Raw genomic sequence first — 19,762 nt, 5'->3', positions numbered from 1 at the left:
AAATTAACCGTTGAATAAAACTATCATTTTAGGGTTATTGGCGTCCTCTTGTGCCATTCATAGCATCTGTTTTGGACATCAGTATGTCCTCATCATATTCCAAAGATTGAAAATTAAATATTGATGTCGTTTTGTCCCTTTGATGACAACATTAAAATTTCACTTTGCTGTAACACATTTTAAGGTAAGTTGTAAGCGCATTTTGAATATAATTTCCAATATCTCAAGGTATTTGTTGATTGATACGAAGAAGATAAAAGTGTCGTCATATTGAGAAATTGGCAATCGCATTTCCATCAAGAATAAGATAATAGATATAACTCATACATTATCAGTGAGATCTGCAAATATCATAATCTTCTACTTTTCCCATGCATTTATAAATGATCTAATAAAATAGAGCTTCATACATCAGTTCATTCTAAAGCTTCACGACCTCTTCTTTCATGCCTTCGATGTCTATATAACCTATGTCTTTGAAGCTTGCTCATTTTCATTCTATGCAACTACTGCAGATACTCAAATTCTTAAGAAACTGCAACAATAATGTCTTGAGTTGATGAAAAACATAGTACATGCTCACAACAAAAAAGAAGCATATTTCAAATACATAAATCTTATTCAATCAACATACTCTTTATTAAATAGTCTTGTGGTATTACAGGGGTGACATATTGTTATAAATCACAAAGGGGTGCGAAATATTATGTATAACATTGTAGGCACAAAATTTGACCACATACAAAATTTCAAGACAAGTGGAAGGTGTAGATGTAGAAGATACCAATTTTGGCTTTCTGAATGTTCACATCAGTAGCATAGTGCATTGGATCGGCACATAAGTGAAGAGAACAAAAATCAGCGATGGTGAGATTAGAATGGAATATTCGATTTGATTATCGATCGGTTGGTATTGGAGAAAGTTTTCTACATGATTTATTTAGGGAAGTGCTAATTTGTTTTAGACAAGTGCATGTATTTTATTCCATATTTGATAGCTAGGTGCATGTTTTTTATTCTAGGTTTTGATTGAGGTTGACAAGGAAGTGAACGCTATTTGGTTGCATAGTTTAGCTTGGGGGAAGACATTGAAAAGAGAGACTATAAAATAATGAAGATATCAATCAATAGATTTGGATGAAGAAAAACGTCGAGTAATAAGATGGTGCAACACTTGGAAATGGAGATTCTAGATTTCAACTCATGGAAACATAAGTTTTGTCATTGGAGAGAATTAGTCAATGAGCGTAGAACTCGAGCATATTGTTAAGCAAGCTCTTTCCACAAGAATACAATATTGTACGAAATTACATAAGTGCTAGGTAATGTCCACTTTGTATTTAAGACTCAAATTGAGAAGTTGGCTTGTGAATCTTGCATTTAATTGATACTAGAGATGAGGGTACAACTCCATTCTTTTCAATATTTTTTATTGGGTTACACCAAGGAAAGTTCTAAATCACTAGTCACTATTTTATATTCTATTGAGTCCTACACGCTTACTTTCATTTTATGCCACCAGTATGTATATGTGAGCATTTAAGAAAACATATAAAGCACATTTTAAGTGATAAAAACACAACCTTTGCTCATATCTACAAATAGAAGCCGAGTTTAGTTACATGAACCACACGAAGCATTACACTCCTTGCGCACTCCTGGTCTTATGGAATTAGAGGAGTCACATTATGGTATGAAGCATAAAAGGGCGCGAGTATAACATCGTTGGTATTTACATGAGAATGTACACAATTGCAAGACAAGTGAAAGATGTAGATGGAAACACGTTAGAAATAAAAATGTCTATTTTTTTCTATATCAATGTTGGTTTCAGTACCACCAATTTTATACCAATACAATATGGGATCATACCTTAAAAAATGTTGGTTTATGTAGCATATATAATCATACCATCTCATAAATCAATGTAAACCTTGAAATGGAGGAAACAAGATCCTACGATTGACCAATGTAAGCTAGAAGATCTTAGTTGACACAACATAATTAGTAATAAGAATAGGACTAGTTGTTGTCTTTAAGGAAGGGATACGAAATTAGGTTCCTGTTCCTTTTGTTGCATGAGATGGAGACAGTGAAGTGTCTATAGATGAACTAGTCTAACAATGGTAAAATGACTAAGTTTTATAGAATGTAGTAGATACAAGATGAAATATAGAAAGAGTAAGACATATCTGAGATGGAGACATAGAGAGGAAATTGGGACTGTAATATGAAGCTAATTGTACTAGAGAGAAACGTTGGAGATCCGTGTCTAAAGTTGAGGGAAAATTGAGAGATGATCGAAAATGAAATCGACAATATTTGATCACTTGCCTCTTAAAAATATGGGTCAATGACTGCTGGGTGCCCTGTTCTTAGGGTTTTCGTTCAATCAATGTTTTGTGATGCCTGCTAATGTCTGGTCTACTTTTCTTTAACTTTCTTGTTATCGGATTTGGACCTGTAGATAGAGAAAATTGGGAGAAATGGTTATTTCATATAAGGGATTACCTTATCCAAACCGCGTATTAGTGTTCTCTCTTCAACAATGATAATGATGAGATAGGATGCATGCCCCCACAAGAAAAGAGGCTAAGCAAATGATAAATGGTGAAATGATGACACCTTATCTTAGGTACGAATTACATAATACACTTGATCATAATTGCTATAGCATATATTTCAATGATTGAATAATCAAATTGGGACTTCTTTATCGTTTCGCTCCCTGAATGCTTGATTGACTAGGTTTTTTGGTTTTCTATATTGAGTACATTGATTCCTAGAATGGGAAAGGGAGTTGTGTTTATATGAAGTTCACACCTTTTCGAAACATTTTGTTGTGATGGGACAACAAAACAAATTAGATTCATGCAAATTACAAGGTCCACTTTCATCTCTCAACAGTTGAGCCTATTTTAGCAAAATAGGGGTGTTGGGTGCACTAGTCCTTGAAAAATGTGCTAGTTAAAAGTTCACCAACAGGGGAAATAACCTGGTTTTCCAAAGCAATCTGAACATTAGGTACACACACGAATAAACCAGGCACACACAAAAAAATAGAAGAAAACCACATAGAAAACCATGCTGAAGAAGACCGTAGTCTACAAAAGGATAAACACTTGTGCAAGAGAAAACTCGTGACTTGTGCAAAATCGACGAGCTCCAAATGACCTTTTTGTGGGTTTGAGCAATTTCACTTACTATAGATTAACGTTTGCTCGCACCTCCATGAACCCAAAATAGCCTACGCCAATTTTTCAAGCTATGTGTTGTTAGTGTATGATATTCTAACTAGAATATTCTTCTATGTAAGTTTGCTAGATGGTTAGTTGTTAGAATAATGCCTGGTTATGTTAATCTTATCCATGAAACATTACATGATTCTAGATAGCATCTGATATTATAGGTGGAACTGTATTAGATATGTATTTTTAATCACCCCTAAGTTGATCAAAGATATTAAGAGCTTATCATTCATCTCAATCTGTGCATTTTCTTTTTTTGAGCTCCACTAGTTTTTTGGTACTCACATGTTTGTAATTTATTTTAATTATGACTGCAGATTTATAGAGGTTTTGATTGAGGTTGAGCATCTGAAAGGAATGTGGATTTGTGCCATAATATTTTTGTGTTCTTGTGAGGACATGATAATCCGAAGGTGTTTCTACTGTGATTTTAAAAATCCCGATGAATTGAAGTTTATAAAATTCATCGTATAAATAATAAAATAAAAATAGGAGATTTTATTTCATGGTTGATTAGTGTATTTTAAATTATATATATTTTTTATTAAATTGTTGATCATGGAGACCAAGTTGACAAATTTGAAGCTCTACTGTAGGGCGATTTTTTAGGAACACATTATTGTGTGGATAGTGGAAGCGCTTAATTAGCTAAAAGATGATTTGTCTTCAATTTTAATAAGACGATCAATTATTTTACTATGGTCAATCTGCATGTGTAAAGGTTTGGGATATTTTATTAAAAAGCCGATCCTTGTGTGCTGGCTTTTTGGCACTTTCTGGTGTGGTAAAATTTGCATAGGCTGATCTTTTGGCATAGATATTTGATTTGAACTAGTGATATAAAGTGGTTGTTTTGGCATAAATTGTTGGATATTGTTGGTCATGCTAGGATATGTTGTGGTCATTGATGTCAACATATTCCTATGATTTTCTCTGGTGATTGCAGATTGGGAAGATTTTCTGATCCGGTTTGTAGCGATGCTTTGTTGATCACTGTTTCGCAGAGTTCGGTATATCCTCTGGTATATTTCGGTGTGATCAGATCTGGTGCTGAGATTTTGGGATATTTCTTGGGAAGGTCTTGTGTATCTTAATTTCAGTTGAATCATGATTTGGTTCTCCGCAAGTTATCTTTCTTCCTGGCCGTTGTTGATTGGTTGTGTTCTTTAGCTTTCAGACGTTGACCGATGAAGATTTGAAAAGTAGTGTTGGTGCAGCTATTGTGGATGATTCTAATGTGCTTGCTGGTATTTTTTTTAATTATGTCCTATTTGTTTTGGCAATCTGTATTTATCGTTGTGTGAGTTTTTGGTGGTTTCTATCAACCAGTGATGATTTGTGTGTTATGCACCATTTCTGGTGGTGTAGCGTGTTGCGATTGATCTTTGCGTGATTTTCGGTGGAGTTATGTGTTTGGGAATTTGACCTAGAACCATGCTATGCTATGTAAACCACTATATTGGTCTGGTGGTCAGTGTTTGTATCGTGTGATGTAATTTTTTAATTGAGGGTCGAGGGTTTAGCCGACCTTGTTATCAAGGTTGATAAATTATATATATAGGTGATATAGTCATGTAATTTGGTTGTTTGATGTTGTGTCTTCATTATCAGAGAGAGGTTTGTGTGCGAACATGTGATGTATCCTTCGATGTTGAGTTTGTGGTGAGATTCTATTTGGAGATGCTATTCTTTCCGTTCATTTCTTTCGAATTGTAGTCCAAATCTTATTGCGAGTCAGTGAGACTTCCCTAAGGGTTGTAGCCTTCCGAGCAAATATTATTTGAGCAGTGAGCTCTAGGCAGTGTGCCTGAATGCATGTGCATTCCTCATTGTAATATTTTCACATACTATTGTAGAGTATCATCTTACTGTGGGTAGGTTCCCACCATGGTTTTTCGCTTAACTGGGTTTTGCGCATCAAAATCTTAGTGTTGTGTGTTGTGCTATTAATTTTCTTATCTGTCTTATTACTGCAGTTTATCAAATCTGTGTTTTGCGGTAAAGTTTGTTATTCCGGTGAAGACTGATTCACACCCCTCTCATTCTTCCCTCTTGGCTGTTGTTAACATAAATATTGTCAAATCAAATCAATTTTTGGTCAATCTTAGAGTTGCATATGTTGCTTATCTATTTTTGCATGAATTTTGAACAATTTGAATAAAACTGTTTTGTCTTTCTCTATTAATTTTTCCTTGCATGAATGTCATTTTGGCTATTTACAAGGCCGCAAGACTCCTTCTTGGTCTAATTTTTAACCTTTTTTTACCGTTACTTGAGTTCTTCAAGGTCATGTTTTGCACCACTTAGACCAGTTATCTAGCATTAGAGGGCATGTGGAGATTTTGTTTTGCCTCATGGCCTCATCTAGTTTTACTTTATTTTGGTAGTCACGTTTGCCTTTTTAGGCTATAGTGTCCCTTGTTCCATTGCTGATGAAAAGATCCTTTGTCAACTATGAATCTTTGTTACATGAATTTTGGATGAGAATAATTGCTTCCAGAGATTTATTCCTATTACAAGCACTTTTTTGTGGAGGCTTTTATGGAGGAAGACAATAATAGTTCCTAGTGCATATTTTGTGTTCTTTTTGCCCCCGTATTGTTTATGCTCTTTCCAATTTGGTTATTTTAAAAATTGTTCACATATTTTAATGATGAAGTATCATTTCGTGAATTATACTACACAAAATGTAGTAAAGTTCCATCATCTGGGTGGTTACATGCACACACATCTAGTGTAGGTTTCATTCAAAGCTTTTTGAAAAATAAAACTTATGAAATATAAGTTACTAATTAACCATACAATCTCTTCAACAATTCCTCCAACTGGTAGCCAAATGATGTTACGTGCATCTAATTTTTTTGACATCATACCAACTAGAGAGTAACTATGCAGTTATTGTCATGAGCCTATTTCATAAATTACAAAATAATTTATACTTATTTATTTATTTTTCATTAAATTTAAAACAAATTAAGATAGAAATTTTTATTTGAATTAAATATACATTATTATGATAAAGATTTTTATAAATATATTAAATATTTTATTGAAAAGTTTTTTATAAATTATATAAATATGTATATTAAAATCATAAATAAAATAGAAACTCTATCAATTAGAAATATTTTAATTAATATAATGAAATGTCATCACACACAGGCATAGAATCCCAAGAAACCAACATCCTAACAAGCTAATATCAACTCTAAAATTTATCTAGAAGGAACATTCAGATACACTAACAAAGTCTAAATACGTAGTTGTTGTTGGTGCTCCAAAATGTTCCTTGTATTGTAATGGATTAGTCATATATGTATCCCACAAAATTATGATAGAAACATTTTACATCTACCACAATGAAAGAATAGATAACAATACTAAAAGTATAATAAATGTAAACCTAGGTATTTTGTCAATCTCCTAAAATATTATTCAAGAAAAAGATAACTGATATGAAAAAAATTACATGTTATAAATAGTTTTAGAAGAGTTAATCAAAGCTAGAAACTTGATTTTCAAGAGGATGCAATTTGAGAATATGAACCATCACATCAAGCAATTGGATGATGTTGAGTGTCGACATATTGCTAGGGAGACATGCAAGCTAAGGTGGTGCTTGATCATCATAGACCAATTCAGTGATGCCAAGTCAGTTCTTGTAGGTGTATTGAACCTAACTCATCAAAGGAGGAGCAAGTGACATATGGCATTACATCAAATATTATTCAATGTACCTAATCTCATTTCTCATTGATCCACATTCAAAGAGGGACATGTGCCCAAAGTGTTGTAGTTTTCTCATTGGTTAAAGTGGTTGTTGTTATAACTAGCCCTAATTAGGGTTTCATGGTTAAATCTCGGCCATTAAATTCAAATCAATCTCGGACATTCATTTGTATCAAGACTTCTATATAAGGTTTGCCTTCTCATTTTTAAAGGTTAATAGGTGGATAATAGAGTAGAGTAGAACTGTTAGAAAGTAGAGTAGGAGGAGGAAGCTAGAGATTGTTTCCAAGACTTGTTGAAATTAATACATAAGTTTTGTTGAAGATATGGTGGATGTTTGTGCTGTCTTTCTACATTTTGCATGGGTTCTTGTTACTTCTCAAAGTTAATTGAATTTTACTGATTATGATGGAGAAATGCGAAGATATATGATGAATTACTTAGTGCTCATACCATTTGTTATTTGTTGATTGCAAATTGTAGTGCATGGTTGGTCTAAACCTCATTGTTGAAATAGTTCGATTTTTTAGTATTTTTAAAAATGTAAAAAGTTCTATATATTATTATTTTTAAATTATATTTTGAATTTTAAAAATAATTTGTTTTAATTTATTTTGAAATTTTTATCTATTAATATTTATTGCTTTTAAAAGTTTATAATATTAAAATAATTAATTATGTATTTAAAAAATTTAATATTAAATTATATGTTTATGACTTCTTAAATATTATTCTTATTTAAAGGAGAATCTAGATCAATAGAACAATTTAGATTAAATTAAACTTAATGGTCGTTGGACATAAAATCGAAGCTATTGTTAATTCAGTTTAGAATGTGATTATTAACCACACATGTCATTAGAGGGATGCAAGGTTGTATGGGCTTTAGGATGACTTGACCTTATTATGTGTGGTCATAAGGTTGTTTGTAAAGCTAAAGCAAGGCAAGTATGGATATCGAGAAAATAATTATAGTGTGTAATTTAAGACTCCCAAATGTGAGAAATAAATACAAACAAGAGAAGTGTTGAAGTATACAACTTCTATGTAACTTCTTCCCTTGCCACTCTATCTACAAAATTCCTCAGATGTATTATGTACTGAGAAGTATAAGTGGATAATGCACTAAAGGATAGTGCATACGTGACAAAACACACAAAATGAGGTTATACATGGCAATTACAAATAATTCAATACTATGTTAATACTATTACTATTGGTTCAAAGATTTACAAAAGGTATAACCACCATACTAGGTGTCAACCTATGTTAACATCTTCATTAACGAGTTTGAATTACAAATTGGCCCAAAAATATCCCTCCCTCCCTCTCTCTCTCTCTCCCCTTTTGTATCTTTGTATCTCTTCTTTTCTATCTGTTTCTATCTCCTAATCTTTATCTTAATTTCTCCTTATCCCTCTACAACTATATCTCTCTTTATTTGTCCTTTTCATCCTCTCTCACTCTATCTAGGCACGTCTCACTCTCTTTAACCATCTATTTCTTTGCCACCTCCCTCTCTTCATTCCCATCTCTAGCTCTCTCTTCCTCTGTCACCCTATCTCCAGACATGTCTCGCTCTCTTTATCTATTCATATCTCCCCTCTCACTATTGCAAACATAACATGAGCCTATTGGTAATGGAGTTCAATTATCTTTTGATTGAAAGGTTTTCTTTCACTTATGTTTGGTTTGTATTAATGAATGCACAATTGATTCAAAGTTATCCCTCGCTCATTCTCTCTCCCCCTCTCTATATATTTATCTCTTCTATCTCTATCTATTTCTCTCTCCTCTCTCTTTATCTCTTCCTCTCATATCCATATCCCTATTCTTCTCCATATCTATATCAATCTCGATCTCTATCTTCCTCTCTATATTTATCGCCTAACTCTATCTCCTCACTCCTTTATCTTTCCCTCACTCTTCCTCCTCTATCTCTCTCTTTATATCCCTATATCTCCCTCTCTCCTTCTCTCCCTATTTCAAACAAAACATAAGAATATTGGTAATGGAACTCGATTATATTCCCGGTTTAAGGGTTTTGTTTGATTGCATTTGTCCGTTTAAGTAGATGCATAGTTGATTTGGATCTATAATTTTTTCAAATGTTGAGACCTTTGTTGAATAAATAATATCATTTACTAAATGGTTTGCTAATTTATCTCACGTGTTGCACAAATATATGAAAAAATAGATCAATTTTTTTTAATAATCATTCCACATCTATTCGGCGTACATATTGCACACCAAGGTGCAATTGCTAGTTGTATATTCTTGACTTTTCTATTACACCATATCATTCAATAAAAAAGAGAATAGCGTTGATGGAAGAACCACAATCATCTGTAACCGCATAGGCTACCCATGCCTATTTGTATCACCTCCACATAGAAAAGTACCTAAAACCATGCTCTCTACATTAATAAACATTTTCTTACTTATGCAAACCATGTCATTAAAGGGTCCAAAAGTATAGGGATTCATTCAAAAAATATTCCTCACTTAATTGCATCCAATATTAGATCACTCCCGGTGTCCATGCTCTTACATGGATGTAGATTTACCTTTCGTATTAGTCATTTGTGGAAACTCAATGGGGAATTGGAGATTGTGAGTGTGGTATGAAAGACAAGGTAAAACCTATGAGAGATATTAAAAAAAAATGTACTCGAGTAGTTATCAAGAAAACTGAGATTATACTAGCATAAAATATGACCAAACTGTTTTATTGACTTGCTCTTCTATAATATGAACCACTTATTATAATCATGAATCGATCAGGTGTAGAATTTTATTCCCCCTCTCACTCTATTTGTTCCTTATATTCGATTGTTGATCACTTTGATTTCTTAATTGTAGAAAGTTCATTAGTTAGCCACCCTTATCCAAAGAGAGTAAAAAGATAATTCTTGATAGGTAAACAAGGGATCATGGAACTAAACGTTTCCCAACCAAGAATCATCCCAATATATCACTTTTAACGCATTTTTTACTTCTCAAATTGAATATTTTTTATAAACTATTTATAATTGTCATATTATTTGATATAAAAGAAAAGAAAATTCAATCAATATAAATAAAAATAAATAAAATGAAATGTCTAATCAATATGAAATACTTTTCTCATATATTTGATTGAAGTAAGAGGAAAAAAATAATCTTTAATATTATATTTTCCTATTTAGTTACCCCAAACAACTAATTCATCAAAACATTAAGTTAAAAAAAATATTAAATAAACATATATCTCACAAAAATAATAAAAAATAAATCATCTAAATCAACTGTATGTACTTTGTTAAAAGGAGAATCGAGAGGACAATGCAGTCAACTGGACGAAAAGTTTTGGTGTCGAAAAATGGAAATAGACAGATCTCAAACATTAGAAAAAGTAGTAAACCTACTTTATTAAAGAGAATTCACTCACCTAAAGGTAAAATTTTGATCTCCAAAACTGCTAGAAAAGACACCTACTTCATTTACAACAATGCACTTCATTTACAACAACACACTCACCTAAAGATTAAATTTTGGCCGAGTTCAACTGTAGATGGATGTGAAAGAGACAATCTAAGCAACGCACTCAACGCAACGTGAGCAATGTTTTCGCACCCATCAACAGTTTGAGAATGAAGGCTCTTTTCTCTAAAATATCGCGGTTTACATTCATTATAGTTATGAGTATTGGAAGCGGTACGATTTTTAGTCACTGTTGTACCTTGACCCAAGGTAGTTCAAGATGCATTCAAACTACTCACCCATGACATTCTGAAAATCAGACATCAACGTCTTAATAAGGTTATATCTTATAGAGGTGATGGATTCTAGTGAATTGTAATGTCAAAACCGGATTCTATTTCCGCTACCCATCTACCCTCTAGGGTTTGGAAAAATAAAACGATCTTAAATAATTCTAAATACTAGATCCCTTGGACAACATGGTCTCTTCCAAGATGGGATTCTCAACACCACCAAAAAGTTTTTTTTCTTGTAGAATACCTCTCCAAAATCTATCTTCTTATACATTTATCCTCCATAAATTGGTTCTTATGTTTGCATATGTTGTCTTAAACCTATAATTTAGGTCTCCAAAACTGCTAAAGAAAAGTAATACACCTACTTGACTTCAAAATTGTAGATGGATGTGAAATAGATATTCTAATCAACGCATTCAATGTAAAGTAAATGAACATAAGTTATTTTGAGCAATGTTTTTCTGTCCTAGAACATAGACAATCTGAGAAATAAACATTGAATAACATAAATTAATTTAAATGACGAGAGATAAAAATCTCATTGAAAAAGGGTACAAAGCATGGACAGTCTTTAGGCCAATATCCAACTCCAAGAAAGAAACTTTCCTCTCATACCGATTCTCCCACGGTGGAGAAAGATTTATATATTGTTTCCTTTGAAGAAGCCCACCGTTCCAATTAAGTCTAAACAATTCCACATTACTAAAATGATGGCGATGGCGAGAATACGTGTAAGGCAGGAGGTAAGTTGATCTTGAGATAGGCATACGCAGCAGGGCAGGGAGAAGATAGAAAATTTCAACGTTAATGAAAGGATGGTGAGAATACATCTGCGGTAGCAGGCGAGACAACCACATGCAGTAAGACTTAGTGTGACGTAAGGAAAAGAGCAACAACTCTGGAAGGATCCGTGAAATATACGGAGTCAAGATGAATTAGTCTTTGCGGAGAGTTATGGTTTGGGCTATATAAAGCGTGTAATGGGTTTGTAATAGACATTCATATCCTGATCTCTTGTGTCTGCGTTTCTATTACAATGGCTAACCGCATGATTTACTTCACGTTGGGACTTTTTCTGTTGATATGCTGTTACAGCGACAGGGTCATGGCAGGGGATCCGGATCCCTTGCAAGATTTCTGCGTTGCAGATGAGGAAAGCAACGGTGAGTGAGAATATTTATACATAAACAATGATAATGATTTGCTTATTAGACGAGTCGAGTTACTAACAGACAGATTGATTTGATCTTGTTTTAAACAGTTTTGGTGAACGGGTTCGTTTGCAAAGACCCAATGCAAGTTTCAGCAAACGATTTCTTCTTCCGGGGACTTGGGCAGGCAGGGAACACCGACAATGATGTGGGCTCCAACGTAACGATGGCGAACGTTAAACAGATACCAGGCCTCAATACGTTTGGAATATCGTTGGTCCGCATCGACTACGCAGTGGGTGGAATAAATCCTCCTCACACACACCCAAGAGCCACCGAAGTTCTTGTTTTACTGGAAGGCCAGCTTCTTGTGGGTTTCATTGACACCAGCAACAAATTTTTCAGCAAAACTTTGGAGAAGGGAGATGTGTTTGTGTTTCCAAAGGCACTTGTTCATTTCCAGCAGAATGTGGGGCATGAAAATGCAGTGGCCATAGCTGGATTGAGCAGCCAGTTTCCCGGAGTTCAGACAATCGCCAATTCTCTGTTTGCGGCGAATCCCCCTCTCCCCGATTCCGTTTTGAGCAAGGCCTTCCGCATCACCCAGGAACTGGTGAATTACATTCAAAAGAAATTCGCATACTAAACAAAACAAACAAGAGGTCTCCCAATGAAGACCGTCTTTCCCAATTCTTTTTTCTCACCGTTGAATAAAACTATCATTTTAGGGTTATTGGCGTCCTCTTGTGCCATTCATAGCATCTGTTTTGGACATCAGCATGTCCTCATCATATTCCAAAGATTGAAAATTAACCGTTGAATAAAACTATCATTTTAGGGTTATTGGCGTCCTCTTGTGCCATTCATAGCATCTGTTTTGGACATCAGTATGTCCTCATCATATTCCAAAGATTGAAAATTAAATATTGATGTCGTTTTGTCCCTTTGATGACAACATTAAAATTTCACTTTGCTGTAACACATTTTAAGGTAAGTTGTAAGCGCATTTTGAATATAATTTCCAATATCTCAAGGTATTTGTTGATTGATACGAAGAAGATAAAAGTGTCGTCATATTGAGAAATTGGCAATCGCATTTCCATCAAGAATAAGATAATAGATATAACTCATACATTATCAGTGAGATCTGCAAATATCATAATCTTCTACTTTTCCCATGCATTTATAAATGATCTAATAAAATAGAGCTTCATACATCAGTTCATTCTAAAGCTTCACGACCTCTTCTTTCATGCCTTCGATGTCTATATAACCTATGTCTTTGAAGCTTGCTCATTTTCATTCTATGCAACTACTGCAGATACTCAAATTCTTAAGAAACTGCAACAATAATGTCTTGAGTTGATGAAAAACATAGTACATGCTCACAACAAAAAAGAAGCATATTTCAAATACATAAATCTTATTCAATCAACATACTCTTTATTAAATAGTCTTGTGGTATTACAGGGGTGACATATTGTTATAAATCACAAAGGGGTGCGAAATATTATGTATAACATTGTAGGCACAAAATTTGACCACATACAAAATTTCAAGACAAGTGGAAGGTGTAGATGTAGAAGATACCAATTTTGGCTTTCTGAATGTTCACATCAGTAGCATAGTGCATTGGATCGGCACATAAGTGAAGAGAACAAAAATCAGCGATGGTGAGATTAGAATGGAATATTCGATTTGATTATCGATCGGTTGGTATTGGAGAAAGTTTTCTACATGATTTATTTAGGGAAGTGCTAATTTGTTTTAGACAAGTGCATGTATTTTATTCCATATTTGATAGCTAGGTGCATGTTTTTTATTCTAGGTTTTGATTGAGGTTGACAAGGAAGTGAACGCTATTTGGTTGCATAGTTTAGCTTGGGGGAAGACATTGAAAAGAGAGACTATAAAATAATGAAGATATCAATCAATAGATTTGGATGAAGAAAAACGTCGAGTAATAAGATGGTGCAACACTTGGAAATGGAGATTCTAGATTTCAACTCATGGAAACATAAGTTTTGTCATTGGAGAGAATTAGTCAATGAGCGTAGAACTCGAGCATATTGTTAAGCAAGCTCTTTCCACAAGAATACAATATTGTACGAAATTACATAAGTGCTAGGTAATGTCCACTTTGTATTTAAGACTCAAATTGAGAAGTTGGCTTGTGAATCTTGCATTTAATTGATACTAGAGATGAGGGTACAACTCCATTCTTTTCAATATTTTTTATTGGGTTACACCAAGGAAAGTTCTAAATCACTAGTCACTATTTTATATTCTATTGAGTCCTACACGCTTACTTTCATTTTATGCCACCAGTATGTATATGTGAGCATTTAAGAAAACATATAAAGCACATTTTAAGTGATAAAAACACAACCTTTGCTCATATCTACAAATAGAAGCCGAGTTTAGTTACATGAACCACACGAAGCATTACACTCCTTGCGCACTCCTGGTCTTATGGAATTAGAGGAGTCACATTATGGTATGAAGCATAAAAGGGCGCGAGTATAACATCGTTGGTATTTACATGAGAATGTACACAATTGCAAGACAAGTGAAAGATGTAGATGGAAACACGTTAGAAATAAAAATGTCTATTTTTTTCTATATCAATGTTGGTTTCAGTACCACCAATTTTATACCAATACAATATGGGATCATACCTTAAAAAATGTTGGTTTATGTAGCATATATAATCATACCATCTCATAAATCAATGTAAACCTTGAAATGGAGGAAACAAGATCCTACGATTGACCAATGTAAGCTAGAAGATCTTAGTTGACACAACATAATTAGTAATAAGAATAGGACTAGTTGTTGTCTTTAAGGAAGGGATACGAAATTAGGTTCCTGTTCCTTTTGTTGCATGAGATGGAGACAGTGAAGTGTCTATAGATGAACTAGTCTAACAATGGTAAAATGACTAAGTTTTATAGAATGTAGTAGATACAAGATGAAATATAGAAAGAGTAAGACATATCTGAGATGGAGACATAGAGAGGAAATTGGGACTGTAATATGAAGCTAATTGTACTAGAGAGAAACGTTGGAGATCCGTGTCTAAAGTTGAGGGAAAATTGAGAGATGATCGAAAATGAAATCGACAATATTTGATCACTTGCCTCTTAAAAATATGGGTCAATGACTGCTGGGTGCCCTGTTCTTAGGGTTTTCGTTCAATCAATGTTTTGTGATGCCTGCTAATGTCTGGTCTACTTTTCTTTAACTTTCTTGTTATCGGATTTGGACCTGTAGATAGAGAAAATTGGGAGAAATGGTTATTTCATATAAGGGATTACCTTATCCAAACCGCGTATTAGTGTTCTCTCTTCAACAATGATAATGATGAGATAGGATGCATGCCCCCACAAGAAAAGAGGCTAAGCAAATGATAAATGGTGAAATGATGACACCTTATCTTAGGTACGAATTACATAATACACTTGATCATAATTGCTATAGCATATATTTCAATGATTGAATAATCAAATTGGGACTTCTTTATCGTTTCGCTCCCTGAATGCTTGATTGACTAGGTTTTTTGGTTTTCTATATTGAGTACATTGATTCCTAGAATGGGAAAGGGAGTTGTGTTTATATGAAGTTCACACCTTTTCGAAACATTTTGTTGTGATGGGACAACAAAACAAATTAGATTCATGCAAATTACAAGGTCCACTTTCATCTCTCAACAGTTGAGCCTATTTTAGCAAAATAGGGGTGTTGGGTGCACTAGTCCTTGAAAAATGTGCTAGTTAAAAGTTCACCAACAGGGGAAATAACCTGGTTTTCCAAAGCAATCTGAACATTAGGTACACACACGAATAAACCAGGCACACACAAAAAAATAGAAGAAAACCACATAGAAAACCATGCTGAAGAAGACCGTAGTCTACAAAAGGATAAACACTTGTGCAAGAGAAAACTCGTGACTTGTGCAAAATCGACGAGCTCCAAATGACCTTTTTGTGGGTTTGAGCAATTTCACTTACTATAGATTAACGTTTGCTCGCACCTCCATGAACCCAAAATAGCCTACGCCAATTTTTCAAGCTATGTGTTGTTAGTGTATGATATTCTAACTAGAATATTCTTCTATGTAAGTTTGCTAGATGGTTAGTTGTTAGAATAATGCCTGGTTATGTTAATCTTATCCATGAAACATTACATGATTCTAGATAGCATCTGATATTATAGGTGGAACTGTATTAGATATGTATTTTTAATCACCCCTAAGTTGATCAAAGATATTAAGAGCTTATCATTCATCTCAATCTGTGCATTTTCTTTTTTTGAGCTCCACTAGTTTTTTGGTACTCACATGTTTGTAATTTATTTTAATTATGACTGCAGATTTATAGAGGTTTTGATTGAGGTTGAGCATCTGAAAGGAATGTGGATTTGTGCCATAATATTTTTGTGTTCTTGTGAGGACATGATAATCCGAAGGTGTTTCTACTGTGATTTTAAAAATCCCGATGAATTGAAGTTTATAAAATTCATCGTATAAATAATAAAATAAAAATAGGAGATTTTATTTCATGGTTGATTAGTGTATTTTAAATTATATATATTTTTTATTAAATTGTTGATCATGGAGACCAAGTTGACAAATTTGAAGCTCTACTGTAGGGCGATTTTTTAGGAACACATTATTGTGTGGATAGTGGAAGCGCTTAATTAGCTAAAAGATGATTTGTCTTCAATTTTAATAAGACGATCAATTATTTTACTATGGTCAATCTGCATGTGTAAAGGTTTGGGATATTTTATTAAAAAGCCGATCCTTGTGTGCTGGCTTTTTGGCACTTTCTGGTGTGGTAAAATTTGCATAGGCTGATCTTTTGGCATAGATATTTGATTTGAACTAGTGATATAAAGTGGTTGTTTTGGCATAAATTGTTGGATATTGTTGGTCATGCTAGGATATGTTGTGGTCATTGATGTCAACATATTCCTATTATTTTCTCTGGTGATTGCAGATTGGGAAGATTTTCTGATCCGGTTTGTAGCGATGCTTTGTTGATCACTGTTTCGCAGAGTTCGGTATATCCTCTGGTATATTTTGGTGTGATCAGATCTGGTGCTGAGATTTTGGGATATTTCTTGGGAAGGTCTTGTGTATCTTAATTTCAGTTGAATCATGATTTGGTTCTCCGCAAGTTATCTTTCTTCCTGGCCGTTGTTGATTGGTTGTGTTCTTTAGCTTTCAGACGTTGACCGATGAAGATTTGAAAAGTAGTGTTGGTGCAGCTATTGTGGATGATTCTAATGTGCTTGCTGGTATTTTTTTTAATTATGTCCTATTTGTTTTGGCAATCTGTATTTATCGTTGTGTGAGTTTTTGGTGGTTTCTATCAACCAGTGATGATTTGTGTGTTATGCACCATTTCTGGTGGTGTAGCGTGTTGCGATTGATCTTTGCGTGATTTTCGGTGGAGTTATGTGTTTGGGAATTTGACCTAGAACCATGCTATGCTATGTAAACCACTATATTGGTCTGGTGGTCAGTGTTTGTATCGTGTGATGTAATTTTTTAATTGAGGGTCGAGGGTTTAGCCGACCTTGTTATCAAGGTTGATAAATTATATATATAGGTGATATAGTCATGTAATTTGGTTGTTTGATGTTGTGTCTTCATTATCAGAGAGAGGTTTGTGTGCGAACATGTGATGTATCCTTCGATGTTGAGTTTGTGGTGAGATTCTATTTGGAGATGCTATTCTTTCCGTTCATTTCTTTCGAATTGTAGTCCAAATCTTATTGCGAGTCAGTGAGACTTCCCTAAGGGTTGTAGCCTTCCGAGCAAATATTATTTGAGCAGTGAGCTCTAGGCAGTGTGCCTGAATGCATGTGCATTCCTCATTGTAATATTTTCACATACTATTGTAGAGTATCATCTTACTGTGGGTAGGTTCCCACCATGGTTTTTCGCTTAACTGGGTTTTGCGCATCAAAATCTTAGTGTTGTGTGTTGTGCTATTAATTTTCTTATCTGTCTTATTACTGCAGTTTATCAAATCTGTGTTTTGCGGTAAAGTTTGTTATTCCGGTGAAGACTGATTCACACCCCTCTCATTCTTCCCTCTTGGCTGTTGTTAACATAAATATTGTCAAATCAAATCAATTTTTGGTCAATCTTAGAGTTGCATATGTTGCTTATCTATTTTTGCATGAATTTTGAACAATTTGAATAAAACTGTTTTGTCTTTCTCTATTAATTTTTCCTTGCATGAATGTCATTTTGGCTATTTACAAGGCCGCAAGACTCCTTCTTGGTCTAATTTTTAACCTTTTTTTACCGTTACTTGAGTTCTTCAAGGTCATGTTTTGCACCACTTAGACCAGTTATCTAGCATTAGAGGGCATGTGGAGATTTTGTTTTGCCTCATGGCCTCATCTAGTTTTACTTTATTTTGGTAGTCACGTTTGCCTTTTTAGGCTATAGTGTCCCTTGTTCCATTGCTGATGAAAAGATCCTTTGTCAACTATGAATCTTTGTTACATGAATTTTGGATGAGAATAATTGCTTCCAGAGATTTATTCCTATTACAAGCACTTTTTTGTGGAGGCTTTTATGGAGGAAGACAATAATAGTTCCTAGTGCATATTTTGTGTTCTTTTTGCCCCCGTATTGTTTATGCTCTTTCCAATTTGGTTATTTTAAAAATTGTTCACATATTTTAATGATGAAGTATCATTTCGTGAATTATACTACACAAAATGTAGTAAAGTTCCATCATCTGGGTGGTTACATGCACACACATCTAGTGTAGGTTTCATTCAAAGCTTTTTGAAAAATAAAACTTATGAAATATAAGTTACTAATTAACCATACAATCTCTTCAACAATTCCTCCAACTGGTAGCCAAATGATGTTACGTGCATCTAATTTTTTTGACATCATACCAACTAGAGAGTAACTATGCAGTTATTGTCATGAGCCTATTTCATAAATTACAAAATAATTTATACTTATTTATTTATTTTTCATTAAATTTAAAACAAATTAAGATAGAAATTTTTATTTGAATTAAATATACATTATTATGATAAAGATTTTTATAAATATATTAAATATTTTATTGAAAAGTTTTTTATAAATTATATAAATATGTATATTAAAATCATAAATAAAATAGAAACTCTATCAATTAGAAATATTTTAATTAATATAATGAAATGTCATCACACACAGGCATAGAATCCCAAGAAACCAACATCCTAACAAGCTAATATCAACTCTAAAATTTATCTAGAAGGAACATTCAGATACACTAACAAAGTCTAAATACGTAGTTGTTGTTGGTGCTCCAAAATGTTCCTTGTATTGTAATGGATTAGTCATATATGTATCCCACAAAATTATGATAGAAACATTTTACATCTACCACAATGAAAGAATAGATAACAATACTAAAAGTATAATAAATGTAAACCTAGGTATTTTGTCAATCTCCTAAAATATTATTCAAGAAAAAGATAACTGATATGAAAAAAATTACATGTTATAAATAGTTTTAGAAGAGTTAATCAAAGCTAGAAACTTGATTTTCAAGAGGATGCAATTTGAGAATATGAACCATCACATCAAGCAATTGGATGATGTTGAGTGTCGACATATTGCTAGGGAGACATGCAAGCTAAGGTGGTGCTTGATCATCATAGACCAATTCAGTGATGCCAAGTCAGTTCTTGTAGGTGTATTGAACCTAACTCATCAAAGGAGGAGCAAGTGACATATGGCATTACATCAAATATTATTCAATGTACCTAATCTCATTTCTCATTGATCCACATTCAAAGAGGGACATGTGCCCAAAGTGTTGTAGTTTTCTCATTGGTTAAAGTGGTTGTT

The 19,762-nt window shown here is 33.6% G+C and overlaps 1 protein-coding gene across 1 annotated transcript; it reads left to right on the top strand.

Annotated features, from left to right (window-relative positions):
- The first annotated feature begins 11,771 nt into the window (after nt 1–11,771).
- Nucleotides 11,772–12,692, top strand: LOC131058046 (germin-like protein 8-2). Its single transcript, XM_059215215.1, has 4 exons — nt 11,772–11,898; nt 11,997–12,181; nt 12,350–12,499; nt 12,615–12,692. Exons 1-4 carry the CDS (start codon nt 11,772–11,774, stop codon nt 12,690–12,692), a joined length of 540 nt encoding a protein of 179 aa, XP_059071198.1.
- Nucleotides 12,693–19,762: the final 7,070 nt, after the last annotated feature.

The sequence above is a fragment of the Cryptomeria japonica genome, unplaced genomic scaffold, assembly GCF_030272615.1.
Source record: "Cryptomeria japonica unplaced genomic scaffold, Sugi_1.0 HiC_scaffold_84, whole genome shotgun sequence".
Lineage (NCBI taxonomy): Eukaryota > Viridiplantae > Streptophyta > Pinopsida > Cupressales > Cupressaceae > Cryptomeria > Cryptomeria japonica.
This window is presented reverse-complemented; position numbering and strand designations above follow the sequence as displayed.

What these genes read in the sequence shown, in the direction of transcription:
- LOC131058046 (XM_059215215.1), top strand. Translation starts at nt 11,772, where the DNA reads ATGGCTAACCGCATGATTTACTTCACGTTGGGACTTTTTCTGTTGATA. An exon ending in TGCAGATGAGGAAAGCAACG is followed by an intron (nt 11,899 to 11,996) that starts GTGAGTGAGAAT and finishes TGTTTTAAACAG; the next exon opens with TTTTGGTGAACGGGTTCGTT. An exon ending in TCCGCATCACCCAGGAACTG is followed by an intron (nt 12,500 to 12,614) that starts GTGAATTACATT and finishes CTATCATTTTAG; the next exon opens with GGTTATTGGCGTCCTCTTGT.